The 12,218-nt window shown below is 32.4% G+C and overlaps 1 protein-coding gene across 2 annotated transcripts; it reads right to left on the reverse strand.

Annotated features, from left to right (window-relative positions):
* Window positions 1-398: 398 nt before the first annotated feature.
* On the reverse strand, window positions 399-11,931 carry LOC117783578 (pyruvate dehydrogenase (acetyl-transferring) kinase, mitochondrial). Of its 2 annotated transcripts, XM_034621028.1 has the most exons (7): window positions 11,413-11,931; window positions 4,390-4,597; window positions 4,121-4,311; window positions 2,572-3,146; window positions 2,089-2,187; window positions 819-881; window positions 399-662 (listed from the first exon to the last, which is right to left on the reverse strand). In XM_034621028.1, exons 1-6 carry the CDS (start codon window positions 11,534-11,536, stop codon window positions 831-833), a joined length of 1,248 nt encoding a protein of 415 aa, XP_034476919.1. In that variant the 5' UTR covers window positions 11,537-11,931; the 3' UTR covers window positions 399-662; window positions 819-830. The 2 variants fall into 2 exon arrangements, with proteins under 2 accessions (XP_034476919.1, XP_034476918.1); XM_034621027.1 differs by lacking the exon at window positions 819-881.
* Between the last annotated feature and the right edge of the window lie 287 nt (window positions 11,932-12,218).

A 12,218-nucleotide genomic window follows, 5' to 3' on the forward strand; every position in this document is an offset into this window, starting at 1 on the left:
TACTATATGGCGGGACTGCTGTGTTGTTGTTTGTGGGGAAGTACGGATTATGGTCGTTCAAACTAAGCAAAACCAAATTAAAATAAATAACATAAATATTTTTATGCAGTGTGCGAAAAGTCAAAACATTTTATGTTTATTTTACTATAGATCCTATATTAAATTTAATATCCTTCGTGACAAAATTGCATATAAGAAGTATCGGGGTATGAATATACTTTCGTTGACAGACTTTAACCTCAATTGTTAGGTACACTTAAAATGAAGTGCTTTAAAAACATTTTTTACTAGTTCTTTTCAGCTTTTATTGATTGCACAAAAAACACGCTTATAAAATATGCATGCTATTTTAACATTTTCATAACAATATTTAAATTTCTTTTCTTCTTTTTTTTTACCAACAATGAAAAACTTAACACGTTACTGCCATGAATACAAATTGTAGTTGTTGTTGTCGCTGTTGTTGCATTTGTATTTGGGAATGTTTGCCTAGAGTTAATGATAAAGTTTCCCACTTTGTGGGCTGAATTTAAAAACTATTGTTGCTGTTGCTCTTCTTCTTAAATGTCCTGAGTATCATTTGAGAGTTGCGATTATTAATCCAAGTCATTATAACGCTTTGGAGTCGTTGCACTCAATTGCCGTGCATTCATGTCCGAGCTCTGTAATACCAAAATATATAAATCATATATATTTATTATAATTCTTATTTAAATCCAAATGGATTGTCTTTGATAAGCAGTTTGAATTGGCCTAATTTATAAACTTATTCTTTGTCTGTTTTAAATCAAACTAAAAAAATAAAAACATCAACTGACCCAAGTGCAGTCTTATAAGTTTTTTAAGAAACCATATATATAACGCCAACGATTGGAAAAGTTCTGAAAGAAATTAATTATGAAAGTGAAAATAAATTAAAAGAATTAAACGGAAATTTATTAAGGTGAGAATAGAGCAAAAGAATTGAGAAAAATGTATATTTAAAATTATAAATAAATCAAAGGAATTGAAAAAGAATTAAATAAACGAAGAAAGAAAGTAGATACAGTTTTCAAATATTTAATTATAAATATTATCTTAATATATCCAAAGAACTTAAGTGAATCCAAAGAATTCAAAAATTAAAATTTTAAACAAAAGAATTTTATTTACAGTAGACACATAAATAATAAAACTATTGTAACTGGATATTAAAATATTTTTAGGGCAGCCCCAAAGTATGCAACACTTTTTGTAAATCTGCAATCACAAATTCTTAAAGGCTAAAATCGCAATTGGCACATCTAAAATATGTACAAAATTAAGTGTATTATTTACAAGTGCTAATAAAATAAAACTGTTAATTAATTAGAGCTGTAATCTTAAACAAATTTTTTCTAATTTACAAGCTTCGCACAGTTGTTAATCAATGAGAACTTTTATAATGAACAACCAAAATAAAATGTTAATAAAACTTGTATTCTCTTGGTTAAAAACAAAAAACATTGGTGTATGTGTGTGTGTATATAAATTTCAACAGTTTATTTATGCTTAAAACTAAACATATATTTTGTAAACAGAAAATGTTACTTAAAAATTAATAAATATTTTATAAGCTAGCATAGAAATTTTTTTCAAGACTTGCATGTGCAATAAATATATATATTTAAAATATAAGACTTTATTTTTGGGCTTAATTAGCAAACCAAGAAAAAAAAAACCCCCAAGAAAGCCTAAAAATTCCATACGAAAACACCTCAAATCGCTTTCAATTCGCTCACATAATGCAATTTTGGAATGTCAACAAATAAATGACAAGTTTAAGGCGTTCAAAATTCCGAAAAAATGCAAATAGATTTTAAAGAATGCAATAAACAAATAACAAACTGAATAGGAATTAATTAAAGCATTAATTAAAGTTTTAGAGGAGAGGATTCCATGCTGGGTTTAACAAGGTTTCTCGATCGATGATGGGGTGCATCTTTTTTGGGAGGAGGTGGAGGATGTGGGGCCGACATTTAACACAGCCTTCGACTGGATCTTGGGGACATTCTATTGGACAACAGCGCTCGTCTTCTTCGAATTTGAATTCTTCCTTGAGTATTTTACCTGATTCGACCAATCGCCTGTGGGAACTGTGGCCCGATAAAATTTGGAGCTCGTCTTGTTGAAGATCGGCAACAGCTCGTTGGCCTCATCGGAGAGAGCCTGCCAAAATCGAGAAGAATCGTGAAAAGTTTAGTATAAATAATAACATCGATTTTAAGGTTTATTATTTTTAAGATTCCCAAAAAAAATTTAATTATAGAAAACTGTAGATTAATGTATATAAAACTCTTTGTCCTGACTCACTCGCTGATCATTGCACAGCCCAAAACAAGAGAGCTAGTTATTTATAAGTTTTATGGTATGAAATTAAATAAATAAATTAATTTTAAGCAAAAATCTACGATTTTTTTATTAATATCTATGGGATCTAGTATTTTTAAATTTATAATTTAAATTTAATAATAATTTTGAACGATATTTCTTAGTTTAATTTTGAATATTCTATCTTAAATTTCCTAACGACTGCTAGTTCAGAGAACGTACCTTCAAGTATATGATGGCATCTGTGCCAAATCCTTCGCAGGAGAGGAGCACAATGTCGCCATGGAAGTAGCGGGCATAGAGCCTTGAGATGGGCAGTCCATAACCGTATCCGGCCAATGGCACCGTATGCATATCGGACTTGGATGGCTGTGGAGCCGTGCTGTACATGTACTTGAATAGCTGATCGGATTGGGAGCGCGGAATGCCGCCACCTTGATCGGAGATCTTCACACAAATGTCCTCCTTGCCGCGACAAATGGCCACCTTCAGTGGTGGCAGTGTGTCACAATTGTCATGATTGTGATGCTCCACCACAGCACGCATTGAGTTCTTGAAGAGCTCGAAGAGCATGTGATACAAATGCGATGGCACGTACACGGTGCGTATGGGTAATAACTCATCTGTCGTACAACTGTGCTGCTGTATCTCCAATGCGGGACTCGTCAGATAGTATTGATCACAGAGAAAGCGAGCATTCTCATATGCATCCCGCACCACATCCGACAGATCGCACGCCGGATCCAGACAGCCAATGTGACGACCCATCGAGTGCGGATTCGCGCCAAAAAGCAGAGCTGTAAATGGGAGTAAAATTCTAATTAAAATTCCATTATATGCATTTCAATGTATAGTCAACGAATTTAATAAAATATCAAATTGTCTCAGCTACGTTGTGTACAAATATCAGATTTCTTGGTCTTACGGTTTAGTCTCAAAAATAATCAGTCAGTCAGTGAGTCAGAACAAAGAGTTTCATGTATGTAGTAATCAATTTAAGTCTGCGATATAAATTATAAACAAAAAAAAGTGGATCAGTCGAGCGCACTCGACAGTAAAATACCCTGTGTATAGGCTCTTAAATGCCATTTGGGACGCCGAAGACTTGATGCTCTTTCAAAACTTTGTATTACATTTTCGACTGATTTTTCCGATCACAGCTATATGATATAGTGGACCGATTTGAGCCAAATTTTGTCAAGATGTTTGTGATTAGCTTATATGCATATTTTATTAAATTGGTTGAGATATCTCAGACAACAAAAAAGTTTTTCATACTAAAACTTAATTTTCGACCGATCGGTCCTATGACAGCTATATGATATAGTGGATCGATTTAAACCAAATTTTATCAGGAGGACAATGCCAGCCAAAAATAAGGAAGTTTTTTATACTAAAAATTCATCTTCGACGTATCGGTTCTATGGCAGCTATATGATATAGTAGTCCGATTCAAAAATAAAAACAAACTTGAGCTGCGCACGTTATCCAGAAGCTACATACCGAATTTAAGGACTCTAGCTCTTATTTTAATGGGCACAGGGTATACAAATACTTTAATTTCTGTAAAAATAATACGCACCTATCCTACGACATTAAAGTATCTAGCTCTTACAGTTTTATCTATAGTTCTAGTTTTATCTAGGGTATGATGTTGTCATTAAATTTTGTTACAAAAAAATTTACACTAATTAAATAATTATTTAGATTATAATCTAATATTTAGTGAATCTGAAAAAAAGTCTATGACAATTTTCGGACTTAAACTCACTGTGCTGATTAATAAGCATACGAATGCTGATGCGTGACATATAGAGGCGATCGAGAAAGTATTGAATGGAGCTCTCGGTGGGCGCATCCACCTGTCCCCCCTCGTTCTCCTTCATCTCGATGACACCTTGGGCCATTGTCTGTACAACATCATTGTGTCGATTCCTAATGAGATCCAAATCGCGCACAAATCTACAAAGATAAAAAACAAGCATATTAATATATTTCATAAAAGTTTTGTAATTAGGAAAATAATTGAATTGTTCGCACTTTTGTAGATTATCATGGGTGGGTTCGGCATTCTCGAATTCCAGCACATCCTCGAAGCTCTTCACATACCAGGAGCTCACCTCGCTCACGGATCTCGTATGTAGTAGATTATCCGGCAATAAAGCGATCTCTTTCATAATATTCGCCAGACGTACGGGCAATTCTTTCCGTAGAAATATATACGATTTCTTCTCACAGGCATTTTGACCTGAAAAAAAAACAGATTAGAGCTTAAATCAATCAATCATTAATTTAGCATGAGATTCTTTAAAAAAAAAAGTGATCGCATTTCCAATGATCATGCTCACTATTTGTGACTTGAAATAAATACGTTTTTACTTTATTTAATAAGAAATGATTCATTTAAATTCAAACTGAAATAAAACAATTTTTTTATTATTTCATAAAGTCTATTTTCACATATATATACTTTTAAGATTAAAAACAATTGTACTGCTTAGGAGTCAAACTAACTTCTAAACAATTTTTATACTAAAATTTCAACTTAAATATTTAACTTTTTCAGTCATGATTAAAAATTGAATTTAATGCAATTTGATTTTAATTTTATATTCAATACATTGACAAAATTTTATATGCACTTTTATTGAATTTAAATATCAAATTAGGTTTGTCTGATATCAAAAATATTGCTATATTTAAACCGTGTTTCTAAAGTAAACAACGCAAATAAACAAAACAATCGCTTCATTCTAAATAATCCAGTCATATGTATTTATATATGTATGTATGTATTTATCTGTAATAAGTGTGTGTGTGTGTGTCTGTTTTTGCTTGCATGAAATCATTTGTAAATAAGCTCAGTTCAAGATACCCAAAACGGAAATTTAGTCGACCAATTAAAAATGCCGCCATAAGCTTTGAACTTTGTTTTTGCATACAAGCACACATACACACACACACACACACACACACACACACACACACACATTTGAATTTAGCTTTCTGTTATTGTTCGTCAGCAGTTTCGTAACAAAAACAAAAAGACAAAAAGACAGACGACTAAACGTTGATAAGCACAACGAACTCATCATTGACTGAAATAAATTATAATTATTTGTGCATATTTAAATATATAATTTAAATATACAGATACATATTTCGATTTGTAAATTAAGTCTTGAGATGGCACAGCGCCCTCTGTTGTCAAAGTTCGCAAAACAAAACGACATGCCTCTTTTCTGCTTTATGACTCTTAATTGGAATGATTGCCGATAATTAAGCTAATCTAGACAAGAGGCGAAAACAAACATTTTGCGATATACACAATTTAAGAGAGTGTATCATAAATGCGTCGATAGCTTTGTCGGCCATTTTTATTTATGAGTCAATTGTAACGAATTTCGAAAACAAAACAGAATCAATAAAACGCATTATAAAAACACAACAAAGCACAAAAAATAAACAGGTTCACAAAAACCCAAAATGAAAAAAAAAATCAAAACAAGCGGCAAAAAAAGTCCAATAAGAATATGCGAGAAACTACCAGCTGAATGGAGAGTGAGTGGGAGAGAGAGAGGGAGTAAGCGAATATGATCGCTAGACACGCGCGGCACTTTAGCACCGCTCTCACTCTCTTTGCCTCCCCCTCTGTCTACAAGCAACAGCTGCTGACCTCAAAATAGAGCTTTATTTATTTATGTTTTGTTGTTGTTTGCCTTCCGCTTTTATCGCCTATTTTTGATGTGCGTATCGCGAATGTGTGTGTGTGTGTGTGTCTGTGTTTGTTGTGTGGATTTTTGCACTATTTGTTTTTGTTGTTCTTGCTATTGCAAAAAATATGTGTATGTGTGTCGACTTTGTGATTTGATCGAAGCTGTCTGGGCCAACTTTAATCAGAGACTGTTAGCAGAGACTGGAATGATTAGAATTTCATATAGAAATAAAAACAATTTTTTTTATTTTAATAAAGTATTATTTTTAATTATTAAAATTAATTTAATTAATACAAATTTAAAAAAAATTTTTATATTTCAATTTTTATATAAAAATTGAATCATCTCTTATTTTAAATTTTTATATTTACATCAACATATCAACAAGTGGACGGTTTTAGTCGATAGGATACCCTGTGCCCAGGTACTCTGTACTGAGGTTGATTTTCGACCAATTGTTCCTATGGCAGCTATATGATATATGTACTTATATACTTTTGGGGGTCTGCATATTACTTACAAATAATTATTATCTGCGATCCCTTTGATAACAGTGCCTCTCATCACTTGTGTACGCATCGCGTGATAATTGAAAAATATAACAAAAACATAATAAACGTTATTTAAACCCACCGTCTGGAGTGAATCAATTTTGTGCGTAATTGAATGCGAACACAGGTGACAAGTTGAAACGTCACGAATTGAATTAGTAGTCAATTGAATTGAATGCCTTTTCCTCTGCTTATTTAGCAGTTTAGTCATTGACGTGCTAATACCAAACGCAATAAAAAATTTACAATTTCAATTACAATACTGCAAGTTGCACGCAAGTCACACCCAGCAACAAAGAAGTAGAAGTAATTTCTTAATGCCCCACTGGCCCCCAAGGTCAGGGATAATCAAGTCCCATTAGGGATGGGTGTTAGTTAGAAAAGTGTCGATACAAATAATCGGCAAAAATATCAAATAGAATATTATTATTTGTCATTAAACTAGCATTAAAAAAAAGTAGTGCTAATGAAAAACGATAATAATAAATTGTTTACAATAATTAATTTTGGTAATTTGGTACTATAAAAAAACATTGAAAATTCATAGTAGCATAGTGGTAGTGCTAATTAAAATTTTTTCATTGTAATTAAAAGTTAAAGGTAATTAAAAATTTTTTTTAGATATAATGATTATTGCATTGAATATCATTTAGTTTAAATTTTTTAATATCGCTTTACTGTATCGATATAATATAGAAAAAGAATAGTCGAACCCATCCCTAATTCCAGTCAAGTTGAACAACGCACAACGGAAATGCGCACATTTTAATTGCAGTTGCAATTACAATAACATTTACATTAACATACACATTAACATTTACATTTATTTTAAGAGCTGAGTGTGACGTCACAGCCAGAGATACCAGATGTACCAGCTGTCGGGTGCAAATATTATAGAAATTATAGAAATTGGCATCTTCTTTTCAGCCCCATTGCATCAGCATATCTTTATTCAATAGATCCAATTTTATTCTGCCGACGACATTTTTGCTTATATTTGACTCACATTCGCCTTTGCCTCTTGACGCGCCTCTCTTTTGCTCTTTTTGCCCTTGGCACTCTGCTGTCAAACGCGTGACCGCATACGAAAAGAGAGTGGGACAAACAAGAGCAAACAAACTGCAGACTGCTGGACTTTAAGATGCCCCGCTCATAAAACACTCAACTGCATATCTTATAAGAGAGCTTAAAGCGTAGTTTAAATAGAAGAGAGAGCTTTGCAAATAAACATGCTAATAAATATGCACTTTTGTGAACTCAGTCTAAAATGTTTACTCACAGCTCTAGTATAAATACAGTAACTGTCAGATAATTTTACCCACTACTCGCGTATTATAAATATATTTAACAGGCTAAACTTTTGATGGGAAGGATATAAATGAAAAAATTAAACGCCAATTTCTTAATTAATAATTTATTTAATTTTTTTTAGAGTAAAAAAATCGTAAAAAATATAAAAAAAAAATCATATTTGCAATTCAAAAATGAATAGCTTTAATTTAAGTGGACTTGCTTAAAGTTATAAGAAAAAATAAAAGTCAAGAAAATGCATTTTATTTAATTTATATTTTAATTGGGCAAAATCATTTGTAGGACAGTGTATATGTTTGCACACGTATACTATAAAGTTAAAAACTATTGTTCTGTCTAATCGGGTTACAAATATATTATTTATATTATGACACATGCATGTTTAAATTGTTTTCTATTTAAAAAGCAATGCTCTTTGTACTATATACCCTGCAGAAAATTGGTAAAACGTTTAGAAAATGATGGCGCGTGTGCCTGTCAGTATTATCATGAGTATTAGGGGGCGTCTATGACTTATTTTTTGTTATTTTCTTTTATTTTGCATTGTCGCTTTTTCTATTTGGGTTAAGTTTTGACGTCTGCGTTTTGTAGCAAGCATTTTGTTATTTTTTTTCTTTATTTATTTGTATTTCTGATAATTCCAAAGTTCAAGAATTGCTGTAGAAGAATTGCAAAGTCCATTTCTAATTATGATGCTTGAGTTTTCAGCTATCGAATCTATTCTACATTCAATTCCTCAGTGATTTTCCGTTTCAAAATAAAAAATATATATAATATATTTAGCTTTTTAGTAAAAGAATACCGATTATTTATCATATGAAATATATATACATATATATTTTTGCCCACGCAGCAAAATAAACACATGATTAGTCGACAGGCGGGGAAAGGGAATTGTAGGTAATCAAATTGGACCTGCAGATTTCGCCATAACATGTATAGTTTTATGTATTGTGTTTTTAGGTTGGTCAACTGATAGTGAAAGTGATTAGATGCAATAAATATTGGGCCAATAACTAGCTGCCTATTTTGATTAGACTACAAGTTTATTGCGTATACGCCATGTAAAAAATTAATAAATAACACAGCTATGCTATAAAATATACAATATATGCTAGACATCATATAATATGCGATTTTTCGCAGTTTCTCAACAGATTTCCAGAGTTCTATTGTAAGAGCGGCATTCAAAAGAAACACCCAAGTGTTAATGTACTTGTAAATGAAGTACAGTTGGTAACAAAAGTACCTTATCGCTCACATCAAAGTTCAAGTATTTACACACACTCATTGAAGGTATTATTGAACTTTGCTGACAAGCATTTATTAATTTTTTTCTGTTGACACTTCATAAAACACAAAAGATATAAATAAACAATGTGGATATTAAAAGTAACTGTGATCATAAATCGTTGTGTATAGGGGAAAATGTATTACTTGAACCAGCTGTACCTTTTCTAGATTTCTCACATTTCTATTAATACACACCGAAGGCACGTTTCGGCCTTCAAGGAATCCTTAATGACCGTCCTTCTTGACATGTCTATATATAGACTAAACAACATTATAACACAGCCTCCTCAGCAAACTTAAACTAAGTCCCAACCACTTCGTTTGACTTGACTGGAAAGCTTTGTTTCCAAGTCAGTTGCCATTTGTGACCTCAAATGCGACAGAAATGCCCTAACAAACAATGCCTGACACACGTTTGCCATATACTCTTTACACATACGTTAAGGAATGGGGCATTTAAATTGAGCTTTACCATACCAAAAAATTTCAATCAGTTTTCTGATAAATTTGCAAATCTTTTTAAACATTCTTTGCACTTTGTTTTGGTCAAATTTCGTTAAATTGCATTATATTTTATCAAGTCGTTTACTGTAATCTAATTTATACTAATTTCCCGTATTATTTTATTTCTTTATCTATTTATAATAAACAATATAAAGCTGATTATTTGCAAATATTTGAAAACAAATTTATGTAGATGGTCCAACTATACGACTATATACATAAATAGCATTTCATACATAGTATCTTTCGAAATTTATCTAATAATCTTCTATTTAGCTTAGGGAAAATATTTACATGTGCAAAAATACTATAGTTTTTTTTTTTATCATATTAAAATAATTAAACGTACATATAAATCAATTTAAAATTTTTATTAGATAAATTTGATATTAATTATCTGTTTTGTATTTATAAAGGTCTTTAAATTTACTATCAAAAACATCTATGAACAAAATAATTTATTTACCTGAGAATAAAAAATTTTCTTGTTATTTTTTGACCAGTTAAAATCTGACAAATACAATACTTTTCTATATATTTTTACACATTTTACAGGGTATGGCACAGCTTACGCTCTAAGCTCTTTAAGCCTATTGGGGCAGGTTTTAGTACAGCTTAGAACAGAGTGAACGTGCTTATAAATAACAACTCAGACTGTACCAATGTATATATTTACAGCATATACATATGTACATATGCAGTTGTCTATATAACTGACATTGAAACGTCCTTGGGCGGCACGTGCCGAGCACTGCAACTGGTGGGTGGGCTGGAGTGGGGTGAGCAGGAAGGCGGACGAAATTCTATCCAAAGTTTTAAATTTCATTGCCATTTGTTGTCGGCGGCTAATGAAAAATTATTTCTAGTTGTGGGAACTTCCGTTTTTCCATCTGCTGTCATTATTTTTATAGTTTTATAAACAGCATTTAAGCCGGCAGTTGAAATGAGTTTTACGAGTGAGACGGCACTCGAGCTTTGTGCTCTCTTGCTCGCTTGAGTTCTGCTTAATCAACAGTTTGTGTTTGCCGAGAGCGGAGAGAGAGAAGAGAGAGCTTAAATGCTCAATTGACAAATTCAATGAAATTCAATTGGGCATTAGATAATTGTAATTTGCGCAGTGCAGCTTGAGAAGAAGTAGAAGGAATCTGCACTCAGCTGTAGAGTGTAACCAATAGCTGAGAAAATCCATTTTAAAAAAAATTAATAGAGCAAAATAATTAGATCTACGCTTATTAGCAATTTTCAAATTTGTTCAACTGAATATAGCCAGAACAAGCTATAAAAAGCTAAATGAAATAGCTATAAATTGTCTTTTTTTTTCCTTAAACTATCGCAAATATCGAAAGAGGTAAAATATTGATAGATTGCCAGCTCTAGATAAGAGCAAAAGCGATAAGATCAAAGCTTTGAAAGTGCTTACATGACAAAAGAATAGATTGTTTGTTTGTTTTCTTGCTTGTAGATTATTAATTATTTAAGGACACTAATAAAACTATGAAAAATTACAACAAATATTCTGCTACTCACAAAAACAAAGCAAGGCAATTTAAACATACACACACGCAAAACATAAGTGTAAGAGAGTGAGTATCAAAAGAGAGCGGGTGTGAGAGAGAGCGCGTGTGCCGGCAATTTACATATGTACATAACAGGACCTTTGCATGCAATTAAGTGTAGTTAATGCTTACCAAAATCCATAAACTGTTTTATTGACAGCGGCGATGGATTGAAGCCCGAATAAAAGTCCAACATTTTGGTCAAGTTGGCCATTGATGTGGAAACGGACGAAAGGCGAACGGGAAAAATGCGCATATTGAAGCCTGTTGTGTGTGTGTGAGTGTGTGGGTGTGAGTTTTACTCTCTCAATTTATGTTATCTTTATTTCTGTTAAATTTTAAGAGCAGCCGGCGCAGTCGGTTATGATGTCCTTTCGCTCACCTTCAGCAGCCGACGACAACGGCAAGGAAAATAATAAACATAACCACACTCTTCCCTTCTCTTCTCGATTCCTTTCGTTTTCGTTTAATTGACAGCAGAACGTTGACCGCTCTTTTCAATTTTACGATCTTTTTCTTAACAGCCAAACAGCTGGCAACAATGGTTGTTGCTGTTATTGTAACAACAACAATAAATCAATTGTGCTTTAGTTTGTATTTGTATTTGTTTTTGTTTTGTATTTTTTTTAACGTTTTCTTTTGCCAGCTTTTTTGTTGTTATTGTTGCTGCTCGCTCTTTTTCTTGTTGAATTTCAGAGCAGTTTCTAGGCGTTTTGTTGTTGCTGCTCCATAAAAATATATACACTAATATTTTATACGCTGTTTTGATGCGACGACACGCGTGTCATAACACTGTTAACTTGTTATTTATTTACTCTCAACTTTGCTCTGTCTCCTCTTTATTGTCTGCGTTGTTATTGCAGCGCTTTACGTTGTCGACTAAGCGCTGAACCGCCGCGAATTGCCTTAATATTATTATTATATGCTCCACGTTACGA

Source organism: Drosophila innubila, assembly GCF_004354385.1.
Source record: "Drosophila innubila isolate TH190305 chromosome 2R unlocalized genomic scaffold, UK_Dinn_1.0 1_C_2R, whole genome shotgun sequence".
Lineage (NCBI taxonomy): Eukaryota > Metazoa > Arthropoda > Insecta > Diptera > Drosophilidae > Drosophila > Drosophila innubila.